This window comes from Dreissena polymorpha, chromosome 7 (assembly GCF_020536995.1).
Source record: "Dreissena polymorpha isolate Duluth1 chromosome 7, UMN_Dpol_1.0, whole genome shotgun sequence".
NCBI classification, from domain to species: Eukaryota; Metazoa; Mollusca; class Bivalvia; order Myida; family Dreissenidae; genus Dreissena; species Dreissena polymorpha.
In genome coordinates, this window is record NC_068361.1 from 100181790 (window position 1) to 100203713 (window position 21924).

General features: G+C 33.0%; 1 protein-coding gene and 1 long non-coding RNA gene across 2 annotated transcripts; one reads left to right on the plus strand and one right to left on the minus strand.

Annotated features, from left to right (window-relative positions):
* The first annotated feature begins 402 nt into the window (after positions 1 to 402).
* LOC127838742 (adhesion G protein-coupled receptor L3-like) lies at positions 403 to 10600 on the plus strand. The gene is made up of 23 exons (XM_052366715.1): positions 403 to 565; positions 740 to 916; positions 1305 to 1412; positions 1590 to 1681; positions 2008 to 2208; positions 2454 to 2525; positions 2704 to 2956; positions 3335 to 3416; positions 3640 to 3748; positions 3911 to 3954; positions 4086 to 4209; positions 6334 to 6437; positions 6937 to 7039; positions 7249 to 7399; positions 7600 to 7669; positions 7788 to 7854; positions 7955 to 8040; positions 8355 to 8481; positions 8608 to 8649; positions 8760 to 8828; positions 8960 to 8999; positions 9143 to 9186; positions 9388 to 10600. The coding sequence occupies exons 4-23, from the start codon at positions 1679 to 1681 to the stop codon at positions 9631 to 9633; spliced, it is 2037 nt and encodes a 678-aa protein (XP_052222675.1). The 5' UTR covers positions 403 to 565; positions 740 to 916; positions 1305 to 1412; positions 1590 to 1678; the 3' UTR covers positions 9634 to 10600.
* A 9752-nt stretch (positions 10601 to 20352) lies between these two features.
* Positions 20353 to 21440, minus strand: LOC127838412 (uncharacterized). Its single transcript, XR_008029804.1, has 2 exons — positions 21270 to 21440; positions 20353 to 20775 (listed from the first exon to the last, which is right to left on the minus strand). It is a non-coding gene; the product is annotated as an uncharacterized LOC127838412 (long non-coding RNA).
* Between the last annotated feature and the right edge of the window lie 484 nt (positions 21441 to 21924).

Here is a 21924-nt window from a genome sequence, read left to right on the forward strand (position 1 = left end):
TTATAATATCATGTACAGACGCCGGTGAATGGGAAGCTGCCGACTGCGCGCCGCATGGTTTGTTCAATGTGTTGTATTTGAAATCAACTGAGCTCGGTTAATCCATTTGAATTATTTCTGATATACATTTTAAAAGGCAAAGTGAAATAAGGATAGGTATTTCCAATTTTGTAAAGTGAAATCTTTTGCAAACGTGTCGTTTGTTAATACATAATAACGTTTTATTTTTTAATTCAAATGGGCTTATCGGAAATAAAAACATGTCATAACTGCGTATTATTCAATAAGAATGAAGCGTTGACGTGAAACGGCTATACGTTGCAATCATTAACAAAGCATTTGAAAGTTGCGATTGTTTTAAGTTTTACTCTGCAACGTAATTTTTTTTTAGATTGTGGACCTCCAAATGCTTTTCGAAACGGAGATGTTCAAACACCAGATGGAACCACCTTTGGGAAGACGGCAGTGATTACTTGTAAACATGGATATACATATGTTGGATTGTCTGTTGTAGAATGTCGCCCTACGGGTTGGCCTTTAAGTGACAATTCTTGTGTCATCATAGGTAATGACATACTTGCTAATATATACATTTTATAAATCGATTAAAAGACATGTTACACTAATAATATTGCGTTCTTGTTTTTGTTTCTTCACAATTCTTAAAAATTCTAGCCATCAATATGTCGTCTTCCTTTAATCGTACGGGTATATCAGATTTTTGGGTTGTATTTTTCAGACTGCGGACAATTGCTAAACCCAATAAAAGGTCAGGTAGATATGACTAATGGCACCGCATATCAAGCCGTGGCCAGGTTCATGTGCAACCAAGGATACGAGTTGATTGGAGATGGCGAGAGAATGTGTCAGGCAACAGGGATTTGGACAGGCATACAACCTACTTGTCTTATGAAAGGTAACGAACATACATGTCCTTACTAGAGTAAACTATAAAATTACTCTGTAATACTTGAGAGATTATCCCAGTTGGTTGTTTGTGTTAAGCTTGTGAATACTGTTTCGTAATATTTTGTCCTGTGCAAGAATGTCTCGCAATTTATAAATGACCATATTCTATCATATGGTTTCTTCCCTCGGATTCGGTAGACGTTTCACTTGGTTTAAACCATAAACAAACAACTTCCGTAGTAAAATATTAATTTTGTATGGTTTAATCGTTAAGTCACAACTATTGGATTGAATAAATGTGTATGCAAGTTAATTACACAAAATATTATTTGTCTTTGCATCGATTATTTAATAATACTGCATTAGTGTATGCTAATATTTGAATTGTGTATCAGAGCAAAAGAAAGTTGTATGTCCGACCAATGTTGATAGTCGCGGAACAGAATGGAAGGAAGTTATTGATGGTGCAACTCGTTTACAACAATGTGCGGAGAAATTCGAAGGTCGGACGACTGTATATGCTTTCAATCATCATTATATTTCATTTTATAGTTTTTTTTATTAATGAAACTATTTGATATTATTTTCTGTCTTTGTTTCGAAGAGTAAATAATATAATTTAAACGATAGCAAACGTGAAAAGCATATTGCTGTGGATCGTTCAAATGCTCTTATTGCAGGTAATGTTACCAGAACTTGTTTATATGATGGAACCTGGCAACGTCCACTGTACAACTGTGTCAGGAAGAATGTCGCAGCTGTTGCTTAAATGGTAAGCAATGTAAAGTTTCATGTATTTCAGTGCTTATATATATATATATATATATATATATATATATATATATATATATATATATATATATATATATAATGATGGATGTTATCACTATTATATAATCAATATTATATAATAAATCTTACAAAATAATTTTTCTTAAAGAGACATGATTATAAGAGTGTTGGTATGTTTATGGGAGCATGATATTCTGACTCCTTTTCGAAAAAACCTTTATTGTATCATATGTTGCAGAAAAAGAGTTATATACATGTTTATGAAATACATTGAATGTATTCTTTCTTGTCGTTACCTGTCTTCAGGTTAAAACATTTGAAATAAATGTCACTGCTGACACTGTCAGCAATGCTTTGAGACAGATTGCTAAGGTCAGTAGTAATGAAGAAGCGAACAATACTTCCGAACTCTTGACTGATGCTGAGATAACAATTTTGGCAATTAGTTTGGATAAGGTAGCTGACATTGTTTTGAACAATAGCTTACCGACTTCAGAAGTGGTTAAGGTATACTTATTGTTATTAATGTAAAACTAATTCAAACCGTTCTTTTTTGTTGTTGTTTTTTTTTTTGGATCATGCATTTAATAAAGTACAGTTTGATAAACTGAGCACAGTTGTTGCAATTTAAAAACGAGAAATGTTCTTACAATACTGTGAAAAAAACGTAACGAAGAAGCTATTTAACGTACTGGGTAATTACTTTATTGCGATATGAAAATGACAGTGCACTGTTTGTGTCTTTTTTGAAGGCATTTTTCCAGTCTGTTAGTAATCTTGTAGACAAACGAAATAAAGAATCCTGGGAGATCATGAAGCAAAGTGTAAGCAAAACCAGTTTCAACATATTCCAATCGTATACCGATTCGAATGCAAATACATATATTCGACTTAAATTATGATTATGCATTCGTAATTACCTTTAGATTCGGAGAGTGTACACTAAACTATAACATCCTTTGAGTGTCCATTTAACAAGTATAATACTGTTATTATTTGCAGAAAAGTACTGGTGGTGAAAACATGTTGGCGTCTGTTGACAAAATTGGCGTCGCCCTAAGAGAGATAGTCCAATCAGGCGAGGCTGGTGTAACAAACATTACGATTGTGCAAAAAAACGTCGCACTTGAGGTAAAAAAAGTACTTATGCAGGAAGTAATATTTCCGTACGCAGACATTAAGTCAGATCAGCAAGATGAGCATAATTGGGCGAAAACCTCTCAGAGTAGTATTCGACTTGATGCGAAGGCAATAGGTTGGTACATAATTTGAGTTTCATTTCAATAGTTGAAAATTATATTTCATAACATTTCCGTGAGCAGTTCATAACTATATTTCATACTGTATCAATAAGCCATTGCAAATATGACGTCTAACGGTTACATATGATCATTCGTAAATTTATGCATACATATAAGTAAACTAATGCTTTTATGAATACCTTCCAGTTATTGTTTCTAGACTCATTGTTTGCTATATTAAGCAGTACTTGTCAAGTTTGAATTGATCAATTTGATGGCATATGCATTTAATGTTATTTGCTAGTCGTCTTACTATTTGAATATGTTACTGATTATATAGGTAAGACGTTTATTAATAGTGTTATGAGTGGCTCTACTTATTGTATTTACAGGTGATAACGAGGTTACTGTGACAGCTGTGATTTATAAAGAAATGAGCCATGTTTTGCCTAATATTTCCCATACAAATACAGGGTATTTTAACTTTTTTAAGTTCAATTTGTGTATGTTTAATGTATTGTTCGTTGGACTGTTGTTCAAGTAACATTTGTTTTGACAAAACCTAAACATCTGCAAAAATCAGCAAATAAAGAGGTATGACACATGACAATAATAGCCATTAAAGTTATGTTTACTGCCCATAGTATTGAATACATGGAAATTACTTTTAAAACACATATAATGTCGCTATTTATAGGTCGATGACATACAATCAGATAATAAACGGTCCGATTCTATCACTTTCTCTCTCCACTTACGTCGGGAAGCTGGATCCGCCAGTGTTGCTAACATTTGAACCAAGGAAGGTAAACTGTATGTTATACATGCGTATATATATATATATATATATATATATATATATATATATATATATATATATATAATAAACAAATAAACATGATTAAGGCTTGTACTATTTCAATACTTAGTGTAAAGTGATAATATTTTAACGGCTCTGTCACTTTCAGGCAAACCTAACAAGCCCTCTGTGCAGTTATTGGAAGTATGGAAGGTACTTTGAACATTATTAAATCAATTAAATATTTACCAGTAAAAAAATATTAAATTACATTTCGGACAAAACGCATATTATTATGGCATGAGCATGCAGCAAAACGTTGATAAGATTATGCGTTTATTTAGAAACAATGGCATGGGCTATTGGGCCAGTGACGGATGCGTGTTACAAAGGTCTGATGAAATCAGAACTGTTTGTCAGTGCGATCACCTCACTAATTTTGCAGTCCTTATGAGTCCTTTCGTTGAGGTATGTAATTAGTAGTTGTTTTTTAAGCATGTATGACGGAAAATACCACAAGTATAACAGTGTATTTAAAATTAATTTAACAATAATTTAAATTATCCTAACAATTTCTCAAATTTAATTTATAATTAAACAATTTTAACAGTCTCAAATGGACAAAAATGTATAAAAAGGTTCAATGATATATTTATATATTAATGTATCGTCGAAGTATCTGTTTCGGTGACTCGTCAGATTCAGTGACATTTTTAATCTATTGCCAACTCTTTCGTTATATACTCATGAAGGATATTTGAGTGCATATAATGACATACTTTAAATCAACTAATTCACATGCTCAATGGATAACAACTATTTAAAAACAGTATAGGACTGATTATTTAAGTAACAGGCGTATATTTTGATTATATGTTTGTAATTAATGTGTTATCAATGTTCAGCACACAGTCATTATATAGTACATGTAATCGAGATTTCAGAACATGGCATCATTAAGTGCGGATTTGAAATCATCGTTATAAATCTCAGGATGTATTGTCGTACAGATCGTAAAATGACCCAGTACGTAGCTTGGATGATCATTCTTAATTGCATACGTGCCATAACCATGTGAACAGTGAAAATGTAATTTATGTATACTTTATAAATATAGATATTGTTAAAATACAAACAGGCCTTTGTAAAGAATGTGCATAAATCCACAATCTGAAATTTCCTCACATAATGTACAGATCTTTTAACTTTCCACAGGAAATTACATTCAAACAAAACTTACTCATATTCTTTTTTGAGTGAATATGCATAGTTAAATATGAAAGGAAATGCATTGTTATAAGACAGACAGACAGACAGACAGACAGACAGACAAACAGACAGACAGACAGACAGACAGACAGACAGACAGACAGACAGATAGTGTATTCAGACTTATACAATAGTACATTGTCTTCATACTAGAATATACAAATTATTTTCTGTCACGTGGATACGAATAACAACATAACATAATGTAACACAAAAGGAAAATAAAAACTTCAAATACAAAAAATCAATATATATGGAAGAACAAGTAATTTCTATCGAGGGGTGATGAAATCTATTAAACAGTATTGTTTAGGATAGTATTTCTAATAACTAAAGCTTCTTTTATATACTCGCTAAAAATGTTTTGTGCCATGTCTGACTCGTATAACTATTGGAAAACTTTGTACTTTCTGTAGACATTATTTTACGTCAGAAAGACTGGCTCACTAGAAATTGTGAATTAATATTTTCTTTTACTCTATCCCGTCTTAAGTTGCATACCACTAAATCATTATAGAGCGCGAAATATGAACGGCCGAAAGTAAAACCGGCAAAGTGGTAAAACTATCTCATTTTTGAAGCGTTTTCAGTTCTTTCAATATAATGAAAGTTATGCTTTTTTGTTATATTTTAGTAAAGTTTGCTATACGATTTTTTTCGACTTTTATAATATTTAATTGATAAATAACGCTTAACCGTTAAAAGCCTCTAAAGACTGAAATGTGCCAGCATTTAGCAAAATGAAACATAGACGTTCTACTGAAGCTAAATAGAGTTGTTGTAATACTCAATAAAAACAAAATATTACCGAAATCAACAAAGAATTCAAACATATAGAGGATATTTGTTGGATTTGGTGGAATATCGATTTTCATTCACGAGTGATCATAGAAAATGATAGTTTCACGAGTTGCGCAGTCACGAGTGAAAATATATTTGTTCTATGATTTCGAGTGAATTAAAATCGATATTCCACCAAATCCAATACATTTTGTTTTTATTTTATGCTTTTAAATGATTATTTTTGTATTTTTGCAATTCCGGACAATGTAATTCCCCGTTGGGCGCCCTGAAATGTTGTTACACGTACTTTGAAAGGAAGTTAATCTGAATGCTTTTGTAGACATTCAATTCAGAGTAGTCGTCCATGGGGGGTCACAATGTGGAAACCAAATATGTAAAAGAAATAGTTCCGGTAAAACAATGAAAATTATCAAAAAATTTCACTGTTATTTTTCACTGTTTAAAACAGTGAAATATCAGTTTTAATTTACTGATATTTTTCATTTAAACCATCGAAGAGCATAAAAAAAAATTATTTAGGCCGACGCAACGTCTGTACCATTGAGAACGGTATCGACTGTGGGAATAGGGATTTCAATGGCATGTCTTCTGATCACCATGTTGACATACATATATCTATGGAGGTAATGTGCAATTATATTTGTAGTTGTCGAACTTGCTACAGTAGTTGAAGTAGTTGTTTAAATAAAACATTATAAAAAGGAGCTCGAAAGTAGGGGAATTTTTTTATATATTTATATATATATATATATATATATATATATATATATATATATATATATATATATATATATATATATATTTATTTATTTATTTATTTATTTATTTATTTATTTATATATATATTTATATATATATATATATATATATATATATATATATATATATATATATTAGATTGGCACATGACCCTTAAGCATGCATTTTTCCTATGAGCGTGAACTAAGGATAAAAAAATAATATTTAAAATGTTGTCATTAACGCACGCATATTGGATTTTAATTTTAAAGCAATTGAACTCTTTCTTTAAAGTTATCTTCTCTAGAATGTTAGATTTTATCAAATATTAGATTGGGTCGGCGACAATATGCCTTTGTCTTGATCATTTTATGTTTTATGCAGGTTTCTGAAAAGTGACAGGACGATTCTGCTTTTAAATCTATGTGGCGCTCTGTTGCTGTCCTACATCATATTTTTAGCTGGTGTAGACAAAACTGCAAACAAGGTTTGCATAATATATTGATATATTTTCCGCGTGTAGATCTTGTGCTTTACGAATTTCATATTATTTTACTTCAAAACTTTAATTGTGTTGATTTGATTGAAACCTGCATTATTTTATATAAATTATGTATTATGATAAATAAAATTGAATAAGTTTACAAGTATTTCTTAATACTTTTATGCAAGTTAAAAATACTTGTTTCATTACAGGCTCTGTGTGCAACAACCGCGGTACTTCTCCACTACATATATTTAGTAGTGTTTTGTCTGATGCTGGCGGAAGGTATAGACATAGCCATCATGGTGGTGTACGTTTTCATCACCAAATCAAGATTGAAGCCACTTCTTATTTCAGCATGGGGTAAACGTCAATTGCCATAGTGTTTTTATTTTAAGCACGCAAAACAACTTCCTACCATATTTACATTAATGTATTACCATTATTCCGACGAAGTTACGATGTTATTATTATTGATTATATGATGTCCACCAGATTAGATTAATATGGGTTAAGTTATGTGAACATAGAAATACATTTATTGTTGGACATGTGTGTTAAAGTTGCTCCAGCAGTGAAAGTCGCTATAAGTCTGCTGTCAACACAGGTCAATGGCTATGGAAACGAACAATTGTAAGTTTAGGGGCTTTTATTTGCTTGATAAAACACCATCACGTTTTCAGATCATTACAAAATTGCCTTTTTATATTATATATCCGAATTATATTATTGGTTTGTCTTTTTATTTTAGTTGTTGGCTGTCTTTGGAACGTGGCCTGATATGGGCCTTTGTTGCCCCTGCTCTTCTGATTATACTGGTAATACCAATTCCACCACGATTCGCTTTTATGAATCTGTATCTATCAAGGCATTTCATTATAGGATTATCATATTTTCGGTGTTGCTTTTTTCTTGCAGATGAATATTATGTGTTTGGTTCTCGTAATGAGGAACATGTTTCATATGAAGGCCATGGAAAGTAAGACATCAACGGAAAAGATAATGTATGTTATTGCTTTCAGATATGTATGATTGTTATTGTTTACAAAGAGCCTAAACATGTTATTAAAGAACAAAGACCTTTCCAGTGGTTTCATTTAGATATATATCAAAATTTCACTTTTGTTTAAAATAGGTTTAAATGTGTGTGTTGAAAACGGATTTGCATATATGCATTCATGCTAACATATTTAGGTCGATAGCAAAGACGTATTATTCTCATTTTCCAAAATACATTTGGACATGTTTTGTTTTGTTTTTTGAAAACTTATCTTGTGCAAAATAATCGCCTGATAAAAGGTAATGAATTTTGTTTAAGAACAAGTCTGCGTTCCCTGTGCGTTCTCGTGCCTCTGATGGGCGTCTCCTGGATACTCGGCATCTTCTACGTAAACGCTTCGGCTGTATTTATGCAATACCTATTTGCCTTGTTCAATGGATTGCAGGTAGTTTTCACAAACTGTAACAACCCACAAATCTAATTGAAAATTACTATTGCATGTTTAAAACATACATATATTTTGTAACAGCCTCTTTTTATTGGTTTATTTGTTTTTCGTACTTGTTTTCAGGGCCTGTTTATCTTCATATTCCATTGCATTTTCAACCAACAGGTAAGTTTATTTATGTTCGATTCCTATCCAAAAAACACTAGAAACACTTACTTTACATTTGTATTGCTTTAAGTTTCTTTTGGGGTGTTGTTGACGCACGTCTTTTACAGGTCAGAACAGCATTAAGAAACGAGTACAACAAACGAGAAAACTTTAAATCGATTGAAAGATCAACATCGGTAACATAACTTTGAATTGTATTTCTCTATGTTATGGTTACATATTCTTAAATGTTATAGACATTTACGAGGTTTATATAAGTATTTGCTATAACACTGTTATTAAATCAGGGTATTTTATTCACGTTTAGCAAAAGACGAGCAAGTACAAGAAGAGTGCCAAGAGTAATTGTAAGTAGATGCTTTTAATTGTTTATTGTCAAACATTATGTATAACAAATATATACTTATTGACAGTCAAATTAAACCTCTCATAGCACGATTGCTTTTACTACATGTTTGCAAAATACTAAGACATCGAATTTACATTTCAGTTCAAACGAATTCTGAAAACGTTTCATCTACCAGTCAGCAAGAGGTATCGGTTTAATTGCTTGAAATACCATGTTCGATCTTCCAATAAGTACGCCAATGCCGTCGCTAAATCGTTTAACATGAGCAAGGGCGCATGTGGATAAGTGCGTGATGCACATTGCTAGTAATTATGCATTTTGTATTGTCACATAATATTATAAGCCAAGTCATTACCAAACGTCTTAAATGCAATGTTATATTTAAGGTATCTGAAGAAACTAGGGTGGGACCCCAAATGTATGTCTACTCTAAACTGCGTGAAAAAATATTTCCCACAAAGAAATGCAATCTCACTGACAAGAAATGCGAAGATCCGATTCCGTTCTCACGTGAATCCACCTTAGGATTTCCAAATGTCGTCGTTCGGGCTGCGCGGTTCACAGACAGGTACTCCCGCATGGAAAGAAGCCATTCGACTAAGGGTTTCAATAACACTGTCACAAAAGTGTGAGACTCTCCACGAAAATTATGTTTCTAACTTGAAATAATTGTTGATTAATTACATAACGAAAAATTAATACACATACCAATTACAGCTAAAGTTTAAACATCAAACGAAATCAATTTTTGATAACTATGATCATACCAGTAATTAAGCGGCTTATTTAAAAAGCGAGTGAAAAACAAAGACACGCATTAAAAAAACAACTATTGTTAACAGTTTTACCCACTGTGTTGTCATTTGCTAATTTTAAACAGCCTCAGTCACGTGTACACACGAGTTGACATATTACTCTACTTCTATTTACATGTATTGCTATAAGGAATTTTTTTTATTATTTTTTATTTCTAGTTCATAAATTGACATACTTTACTTTTCGGTTTCATCTCTGATCGATTATCATTTAACGACGCTTTTGTCATTATCTTTACGATTAGATGTTCATTTTAAACTGCTGACATGACAAGTTTAAGCGTGTATATTCTTCGTTGCATGTTATTGTTAATATGATTCATTATCAATCTTTATTTTGTGTAACCTTTAATAAAAATTTAGTACGTAAACAAGATAACCTTCACAGTGTCTCATAATGGCGCACTATTTGACTTCGCTACTTCTGTGTCTATAGTATGCATGTACTGAGAGCAATACGATTGTGCGATAGGCTTGAGTCTCTAAATATATTAAAATTAAATTAAAGCTTTGGGTTTAAGCTGTCAACTGAAACCCAAAAAACACAAACAATCATATAGTGCGTTCTATATGTAATGATTCTGTTGTATGGCGAAATTCGTGAAAGCCTTATTGTTACAGGATAAACAATCTCTGCACTATTGCTAATACACGCTAAACGTGTAACGTCCAATATACGATTTATTAAGTGAGTATCATTAACCTTTAATTAATGGGATGTCTCTGATTTCTGTGATATTCATTATACTTTTGTACTCCATATGACGGAAAGGGTTTGTGCGAACTATACCTAGCGTTTTTATATAACATTGATATAAAGTTTACTAACTAAATTGCAATCAATTGATATGACACGAAAATATTTGAATTCAACAAATGTATATTATGCGAAAAAAAAAGAAACATTATATATAAGCCTTTGATATTGTACGGGTATTCCTCATTCGTCGGGCAGTATTATCCTAGCCCGAAGTTGGAGGGATATTGTTATTGCGTTGTCCGTCGTCCGTCGTCCCACTCTCACAAACGGACGGACAACCACATGACAATATCCCTCTGTGGCGCCTTGTGAGTATCCTGCGTCACGGCACCAAAAATAATTTACTCTATGTGGCACTCCCGCCCTTATGTAAATCTATTGTTTCTCAAAGTTCGTTTTAAGTCGCGTTGTGTAATTTTTTGTTTTGACATAAATGTCCCAGGTTCGTAGATTATTCATTAGTTTGCAAAATAAGGCAACAAGTCTTTTTCTAGCATATAACAACTTTTATTCTTGATTAAATGTTCGTATATATATTGTATTGTAAACGTATCTTATCCTTATTAATATATAATTCTTCTTTAATACATTGAGACGAGAAATAATCAGTAAAGAAATAAACGAGATACTCCAACACAAATATAATCCGTCCAATAAGTAAATGTCCCAATGTCCGTCTATCCTGCACTATCCCGTGAAGCCGTTAAGTTGGGATGTTCACTGTGCGAGTTGCTATCCAAGAAGGCCCTGCGTTTGTTAAAAATACCCCGCTTTTATACTAATCCTTATATAAATGCTTATATAAAGGTTTATATAAATGCTTATATAAACGGTCACGTTGTAGAAAAACGTGATGGTCTCAGCAAGTAAACAACCTCCCCATCATCCTTTTAAAAATAGTATCTTAACCCAAATCAACAGTAGTTCGTGGCCTGGTCAACACCCGTGACCGCCAAGAGCACCACATCATACAATGTCCCGAATTAAGTCCAGTCAGTCTACCATAACATAAACTAGATCATCCCATCGTATGACAGTACATGTACCCTTACATGTATGATAGTCTACTGGGACAGGTAAAGTGTTACACCTCCGACGTCGGCATATGATAATAGTTACCAAGTCCGTTTTTAACAAACTTGTTAGGGCTAAACCTCAGAACCTATATAATAATTCAACATGGTATTTCGTGGTTGTAGAGATATAAATGAGGAGAAGTGTATGATGTCCGTCTGTTACATAGTCCGTCTTTCACAAACTTGTTAGGGCTATATCTCAGAACTTATATAATAATTCCACACGTGACTTCATGGTTGTAGAGATATCAATGAGGAGAAGTGAATGATGTCCGTTTGTGACAATGTCCGTCTGTCACAAAATTGTTAGGGTTATATCTCAGAACTTATATAATAATTCCACACGAGACTTCATGGTTGTAGAGATATCAATGAAGAGAAGTGAATGATGTCCGTCTGTGAAAAAGTCCGTCTGTCACAAAATTGATAAGGCTATATCTCAGAACTTATATAATAATTCCACACGAGACTTCATGGTTGTAGAGATATCAATGAGGAGAAGTGTATGATGTCCGTCTGTGAAAAAGTCCGTCTGTCACAAAATTGTTAAGGCTATATCTCAGAACTTATATAATAATTCCACACGAGACTTCATGGTTGCAGAGATATCAATGAAGAGAAGTGAATGATGTCCGTCTGTGAAAAAGTCCGTCTGTCACAAAATTGTTAAGGCTATATCTCAGAACCTATATAATAATTCCACACGAGACTTCATTGTTGTAGAGATATCAATGAAGAGAAGTGAATGATGTCCGTCTTTGAAAAAGTCCGTCTGTCGCAAAATTGTTAAGACTATATCTCAGAACTTATATAATAATTCCACACGAGACTTCATGGTTGTAGATATATCAATGAGGAGAAGTGCATGATGTCCGTCTGTTACAAAGTCCGTCTTTTACAAATTTGTTAGGGCTATATCTCAGAACTTATATAATAATTCCACACGAGACTTCATGGTTGCAGAGATATCAATGAGGAGAAGTGTATGATTTCCGTCTGTGAAAAAGTCCATCTGTCACAAAATTGTTAAGGCTATATCTCAGAACTTATATAATAATTCCACACGAGACTTCATGGTTGTAGATATATCAATATGGAGAATTGTATGATGTCCGTCTGTGAAAAAGTCCGTCTGTCACAAAATTGTTAAGGCTATATCTCAGAACTTATATAATAATTCCACACGAGACTTCATGGTTGTAGAGATATCAATGAAGAGAAGTGAATGATGTCCGTCTGTGAAAAAGTCCGTCTGTCACAAAAGTGTTAAGGCTATATCTCAGAACCTATATAATAATTCCACACGAGACTTCATGGTTGTAGAGATATCAATGAGGAGAAGTGAATGATATCCGTTTGTGATAATGTCCGTCTGTCACAAAATTGTTAAGGCTATATCTCAGAACTTATATAGTAATTCTACACGAGACTTCATGGTTGTAGAGATATCAATGAAGAGAAGTGAATGGTGTCCGTCTGTGAAAAAGTCCGTCTGTCACAAAATTGTCAAGGCTATATCTCAGAACTTATATAATAATTCCACACGAGACTTCGTGGTTGTAGATATATCAATGAGGAGAAGTGCATGATGTCCGTCTGTTACAAAGTCCGTCTTTTACAAATTTGTTAGGGCTATATCTCAGAACTTATATAATAATTCCACACGAGACTTCGTGGTTGTAGAGATATCAATGAGGAGAAGTTTATGATTTCCATCTGTGAAAAAGTCCGTCTGTCTAAAAAATTGATAAGGCTATATCTCAGAACTTATATAATAATTTCACACGAGACTTCATGGTTGTAGAGATATCAATGAGGAGAATTGTATGATGTCCGTCTGTGAAAAAGTCCGTCTGTCACAAAATTGTTTAGGCTATATCTCAGAACTTATATAATAATTCCACACGAGACTTCATGGTTGTAGAGATATCAATGAAGAGAAGTGAATGATGTCTGTCTGTGAAAAAGTCCGTCTGTCACAAAATTGTTAAGGCTATATCTCAGAACCTATATTATAATTCCACACGAGACTTCATGGTTGTAGAGATATCAATGAGGAGAAGTGAATGATGTCCGTTTGTGACAATGTCCGTCTGTCACAAAATTGTTAAGGCTATATCTCAGAACTTATATAATAATTCCACACGAGACTTCGTGGTTGTAGATATATCAATGAGGAGAAGTGCATGATGTCCGTCTGTTACAAAGTCCGTCTTTTACAAATTTGTTAGGGCTATATCTCAGAACTTATATAATAATTCCACACGAGACTTCGTGGTTGTAGAGATATCAATGAGGAGAAGTGTATGATTTCCATCTGTGAAAAAGTCCGTCTGTCTGAAAAATGGATAAGGCTATATCTCAGAACTTATATAATAATTTCACACGAGACTACATGGTTGTAGAGATATCAATGAGGAGAATTATATGATGTCCGTCTGTGAAAAAGTCCGTCTGTCACAAAATTGTTAAGGCTATATCTCAGAACTTATATAATAATTCCACACGAGACTTCATGGTTGTAGAGATATCAATGAAGAGAAGTGAATGATGTCTGTCTGTGAAAAAGTCCGTCTGTCACAAAATTGTTAAGGCTATATCTCAGAACCTATATTATAATTCCACACGAGACTTCATGGTTGTAGAGATATCAATGAGGAGAAGTGAATGATGTCCGTTTTTGACAATGTCCGTCTGTCACAAAATTGTTGAGGCTATATCTCAGAACTTATATAAAAATTCCACACGAGACTTCATGGTTGTAGAGATATCAATGAAGAGTAGTGAATGATGTCCGTCTGTGAAAAAGTCCGTCTGTCACAAAATTGTTAAGGCTATATCTCAGAACTTATATAATAATTCCACACGGGACTTCATGGTTGTAGATATATCAATGAGGAGAAGTGCATGATGTCCGTCGGTTACAAAGTCCGTCTTTTACAAATTTGTTAGGGCTATATAACTTATATAATAACTCCACACGAGACTTCATGGTTGTATAGATATTAATAATGAGAAGTACAATGCTCATGTACCAAAACCCTACAATTTCTAAAATAAGAACGATTTCCTTATGTGTTTTAGTATGATGTCCGCTTGTAACAAACTTTTCAGGTCTGAATCTGGTCTGAAAAAAATGACTTTAATATTAAGCGTTATTGCATAGGCAACTTAATCGTAAAGCTCAGGTGTCAGTGAAGTACACTTTGTATAAGCCTCGTGTAGAGTGTAAGAAGATCAGAAACATTACAATGCCATTCGCATAAAAACTATATCCCCTTTTACTAAACATTCGAGAGAGGATACACATTTGACATTCATGGTTACATGTATTATCATAAACAAACTCGCAGTAGTTTGCTGCTATAAACACTTCAATTATATTGTTTTGTGCAGGTAAACGTCCTAGAAAACTAATAAGGATGCAAATTCGGATTCCTTTAAAAAAGCTTGCTGACATAGTTTTCGTTGGAAACTTACAGTCTTGGTTCGCAGACACCACACAGTCCACTTAAGTTAAAATATTAACTTTAAAGTCAAAATCCATCGTTCATGCCATCGAATTAAAAAAAATATAAGAATCCCATTACAATATTGTTTGTTTGCTTTTTATTGGACTTTTCTTTAGATTTTATCCACTACACCTCGTACCTTTTCAATCTTTTAGGAAAAATAACACTAGCACGCATTGATATTTATATTGACAACTGGATTTTCAAGATTCATATTGTGTTGTTTGTTTTTATCATTTGTGCAATCCGTTGTACAGTAAATTGTACGTCTAATTTACAAAAATGTGTCATATCAATTAAATAGTCGACTTGTTAGTGTTCAAAGTTGAGCCCACCTTAACTCTGGTGATGATGAATAACTAGTATTTTTATAAGAATTAAATATAAGTTATTACTAAACAATATAGGTAATAAATATGATTTCTTTAAATTATCATTTAAGTTTTCCCATCTTTATATCTGATTTTCTTATCAATATGTTGACTAAACCCATGCCTGTATGCATATGCTTTACGTTACTATAACCGGTGCTTTTGCCAACCATTCAGTGTTTGACATTATACAGTGCGCAAGCGCGGAAAATCCCGTTTGTAAACAAGAACAATCAACTGATCTATATCGAGACATAAACACATCTTCTTGGATGTTGTCCAACAACACGGAGCAAAAATCGTCTAACTCGGCGTGTACGCACAATATTGGCGACGTCTATGTTGAATGCGCCGTTGCAACGACTGCTACTTACATCTCATTATCTTACAAGAGCAATCTACATTATCGTTAGTTACGAATGTTAATTGAAACGTAACATGGTTAGTAGCGATATTCGCAAATAGTGGTCGAGTCTTACCATACTCACGAGGGCTTATTGAAACGGTCTCCAGACTGTACAAACGTTATAAAATTAAAGGTGTATACAGTTTGTAAAGAATTTCTGAAGTACAAACATTTAACAATAGTAGTCTTAAAGAAAATCAATATGAGTTATGTTTCAGGACTTGATCTAAACAATCATGTCATTTTTAACTGTACTCTGAACACAATTAGTTGTTTATAAAAGGTACTAAAGTAATAATAATTTAATCCTATCGCGAAATACTGTGTTCAAGGCTTTAGAGATTTATTATCTAATATCTTAAAACGAAAACAAACATCATCTAGGGAAATTACCTACAACTTCAGAGTTGAATTACGAACAACCATATTTAGAATACATGTAGGTTTACATCTAACAACAAACCTCATGTATAGAAATTACGTGGAAAATTCGAATCGAATTGCGAAATGTAAACATGTAGGTGCATGTTTATAACTATAATTACCATGCACATTTTAAAGTGTTATCGTGTTCATTCGACTTTAAACTAAATAAAAACACTTATTAAAAGTGTACTATTTCGGGATATCAGCTTGCATTAATTCAACCAAAAATAAAAGCAAGTGCACAATAAATCTACTCTTCTTCATCACAATAGTATACAAGGTGTTCGGGCTGCGCACATTCTAAATACGTTTCAGACAAGTCATTTACATAAAAACAGGTATGACATATTTCTCAAATATACACATATTGATTTAAAAGGCCCATTGCCGAACATTAAATGGCAATCGTCAGATACACATAAAATCGAAATATAATATATCCTAGTTTATTGGAAAATACATTATTTCGTTTACTTTAAAGTAACTCCATATCAGATAACAAAGAGTATAGCCCTAATATCATTTTAAAAATTCCTAACTTTCACCCATTTATGTTTCGCTGTAAGGTGGACATAATAGAAAGGTCAGACTGGAAATCATTTTAAAATATGATTGCTATACCCTTTTATTCTTCGAATAAGATTTATCAAAGAACGATGAATTTCCAGTAAAATATGATTGCATGTATGTTTATCGAGTTAATTTCAGGTTTCACTTTAACTTTGTGATAATTGAAAAAATGAGTAGCTGAAAAAGTAATGTACTGCATACTTATATCGTTTACGTAAATAGATGTATGCGAACAAACATTTTTTCCGACAATTAAGAATAAATACAATCATTTAAAATTACAAAGACTTATTTATAAATGAGTTTATTAAATTTTAATAAATGTGTATGACATTTGCGTTACGTCTTTAGAAAGTCCTGTACAATAGATTGACGGTTTACGTTTATGGCATTATATCTAAGGCAAAATATTCGGAGAATTTGGAAACGAATTCAATAGATAAGAATTGTCACTGCAAAACAAAACAGCTAAAATTAAACGTTTTCTTAAGATTTTTTTGTTGCTTAAGATATAATGTTTTTTAGTTTAAAAACAGGGAGCGATTATCACATATAAATAGGCAGAAGGGGTTATAAGCACTTTGAATAAAAAAGGTTCTTTAATGATATAAATAGCTATAGAGGGATTACTTTAGTAAGTTTCTTTTTATCTTTAGAAAAGGTTATTAATCGGTTGATGCTTTTTATATATTGATGTCGATTGTACAAAATTATGTTAATGAAAATAACCTTTTTCATGTTTTATACGTCGATATTTTAAAATGTTTATATATTATATACCACAATGCATTATGGTTAAATATGTTTAGGTCTCGTATACAAACTCTTTTGAATTCGAAGAATACTTAGACTTACTATATGTATGATTGCGCGTATTCTTTGTAACATTAAGAGTGTCTACACACACGTTGAAAATCCAAACTGGCACATACGCTCAGAATAACATTCCACGAAATGACCGGTATTGTTTATGATGTAATGACAGTGATTTAGAAGACGAATACCATTTTACACGAATATGACGCTGATCTGATCTTCACTGATCTAAGAAAGAAAAATTAGCTTTATATTTTATATCAACCCTTTGTTTTATAAAATCCACAAGCTATAAGATTCATGTGAGAAGTAATTTCTGATGTTTGTAAATATATCAAAGAAGCCTCGGTTTAAAGAAATATGATTGTTAATAATAATGTGTAATGTGAAATGCAATTATCGCCTTGATATAACCTTAGTGGTATTGCAATCGATTGTGTTTATTTGCATGTTGTTATACCTATTTACGTGGGAAAAAATCATGTGTATATTTAGTTTGAAGACACTGTGGATTTGTATATGTCTAAATGAACTGTCTGTTTAAATTTACAGCCCGTCCGTCCGCCCGGACGCCCGCCCGCCCGGCCGACCTGTCTGCTTGCCGGTTGGTCGGTCGGTCGCTCATATTTATTTGACTGTTGCATATTTTTAGTATGTAATTATACGCGTTGTTATAATGAAATTAGTGTTTTATTTTCCTATAAGACCAAAGCACGAATATCAATGACGATGCTGAAAGAGGGGTTCAAATCGAGCATAACCTTCATTGTATAATGAGCTAATGTTTACCCGTCGGCAGTAGTTATATGTTGTTGTAATGGCAAGCATACATTATAATGATACATGTCTGTATTTCCTATAACTACCAGAAATATTTGAGCTTAAGTTTCCTTTTTTCGACTCACTGTATATGACTAGTGTTTTACATTCTAAATAAATCAGTTGCTGTGAATTAATTAGTTATTGTTTCTATGAATAGTGTGCGGTAACGACGAACTTATACGTGTTGAAATGAATTGTAAAGCTTTGCGGTTAATTTATAATGTACACACGCTGTTTTCGATCTAATACCGACGTCCAATGTTCTGTAATTGTGTGTTTGTGTTTGTTTGTGATGTGTCATGTGCTTTGTTCGACTGGCATGATTGTGTGTCAGTTTGTCACTTATGTAAATTGTGGGACTCGGACTTAAAGTAAGATTTCACTCCTGCCGGCGCAGCTGATATTTTGCTCTCTTTAAATCAGTTTAGGAACACGAATCAAGAAAAGGGGCACAATTCAATATCCTCAAAAGGAAAGTTAGAAACTGTTGATGCGTTAATTTTGGTGATTAACCTTATTAGTTATACATTTAACATTCGCTCATTGAACGTTTTCAAATATCTCCCTGGAAAATATACGCCATGATCAAGCTTTCCAATTCTGGCGCATTTGCTGACTTCATATAAGAAAATTGAGTGATTGCCGGGAAAACAACATCATTTAATGTGCACTTTAATAACTCGTACATGATATGAAAGCAATATTATTATTTATACTTCGGTTTTAAATACAATACAAAATAAATACTATACATTTTTTTCCATCACGTAGTGATAAATCGCTTTGATATGTATATACAAATTTTATTTGCAAAAACTACTTATATACAGTAGGCATATCTTTTTATGCAAAGAATACGATAGATGATTTTGCAATATGATTGCACCGCAGAGATTGTTGTTGTTTAAACTGTTGTTTAATACTAAATATAAAATGAACATTGTTGAGTCCGAAAGGAAATATTTTAAGTCACTTTGTCAATATATTATGTCATTATTTCATCGTATTCCGTGCATGTGGTAATGTCGAACAATCCTTATATTAATTCAAACAACCAATTCTTCATGCAGATGTGACCTTATATTAAGTCAATCAGTTATTATATTATGTGCATTTGTCAATATATTATGTCAAACCATGACTCTTGCTAAAGCAAAAAGTGAATTTAAATAAGTGTGCAAAAAGAATTTCCGTCTGTGAAATGTTCGCATACAAAATAATTATTTTTATTACATATAATGAATTTTACTCATCAATGTAAATTTGCCTGAACGCCTAATTGTTAAATGAAACGCGCATACGATTACTACGACACTATGTGTTTGGCGGACAAAAATGACGTGGATAGGCGCTGCTAATGAGTGTCGAAAATCGAAATCTGATTGGTTGAATGTGGGCTTTTCAGCTCCTTTGATTGACAGCTGGCAAATGGTCAATTAATAAGCATAGTGAAATGCACAATCACAGTTTCATTCTCTTTATTAACACATACACATGTGTAGGCAACACTAAGACACTTACAACACTTACAATACAAAACAATACAAAACAATGGAACATTCAGAAAGAACCCTTAACAAGTATGCACCGTTTAATACAAAAAGCGAAAATATATAAATAGACATAGGTTATAATAAACTTACCATCCAAGCAAGTGCACATGCCAGCACTAAGTGGGGGATTTTCCACGCATTTCCGACATATCTGGAGGTAATTTTCGGAGTTGATATTATCGCAAGCGTGTGTGCACATGCCTTCACTAAGTGGAGGATTGTTCACGCATTTCCGACAGATCTGGTGGTAATTTTCGGAGTTGATATTATCGCAAGATCTTGTGCACATGTCAGCTCTAAGTGGCGGATTTTCCACGCATTTCCGACAGATCTGGCGGTAGTTTTCGGAGTTAATATTATCGCAAGCTCTTGTGCACATGCCAGAACTAAGTGGGGGATTTTCCACGCATTTCCGACAGATCTGGCGGTAATTTTCGGAGTTGATATTATCGCAAGCTCTTGTGCACATGCCAGAACTAAGTGGGGGATTTTCCACGCATTTCCGACAGATCTGGCGGTAATTTTCGGAGTTGATATTATCGCAAGCTTTGGCGCACATGTCTTCAGTAAGACTGACACTCGAGGCACCGAAACAGTACGGAACCAAACCTGGACAACTGTAGGAGTACTCGATGTGTGCCCTGCATCTGAATCGAGAACAGAATACTCGGCTAGATGAACGCAGAAAAAAAGGCTAACATGTGTTTCTTGGTGAGATTCCAGTTATCAATTCAGTAAACAAAAGTTTAACAGGTCAGAAATTTATGTAAACAATCAACACATTGAAGAAAATATTCATGGAAGTGCGCCATGCAATTTGACCTAAGATGAATAGAATAATAGTGGGTTATAAATATAACAAAGGGTTCCCGATAAGAAAATGTCTTCAACATTGCAATGGATAGTCAAACTTTTAATCGAAATTTTATTAAACAATTACGTATTTTAATTTAAAGTAATTTTTCATTTATTAAACCTTATGAATAAATGTATAAATGCAAACGATATAATTTATGCATTTGAAAATAACACTATTTGTATTAAAACACGCCTTATGCCAATCAGCAAAAATAACGGAGCAGTAAAATAACTTCAAATATCTTAAGATAGAATAACATTAAAAGCAGACATAAGTTATTACCTTTCTTATCAATGGTCCGTTCCTTGTTGTCGCTTCACAACCTGACTTGTTTATATAACGCTCAATCGCCTACGTGTCGCTATAGTCAGAAAAACAGGATGTAATGGGGATTTTCGGTTCGCCTTGTTTACAATCGAAACGGTATTAATCACGTTCCCACCTGTCGAGCTGTTGTTTACCTAACTTTAGCATACGAGACCGTGAAAAATTAAACTTCCCTTAAGACTAGCAATTGAAAAGCGCCTCAATCATAGCTTCAATAATATTTAAGTGCGGACTGCTGATAACAGTGGCTGTTTAAAGATTATTTCTGTTAACAAACGTGTGATTGATAAAACTAATCCATCTTAGGCATCATTTATGCATGTTTCATTCTTATAGAAACAACTACTAAGTGTCGGTGTACTTAAAAAACGATCCATCGCAAAAGAATGGTATTTTTTATTTTTATACCACTTTTCTCAAAAAGGAAGGTTTTCATAAAAATCCCATTCTATTCATTCTCCGGTAAGCAATAACTAGTTTCTTTCATTGCCTTTGCATGTTCAAAATTTTTCCAACGTTTGTGAGTCTAGTGACTAAACACGTAGGAGTGTATAATAACATACAATCGTGATGACATAGAGAAATATTTAAGAACACATATAAACATCGT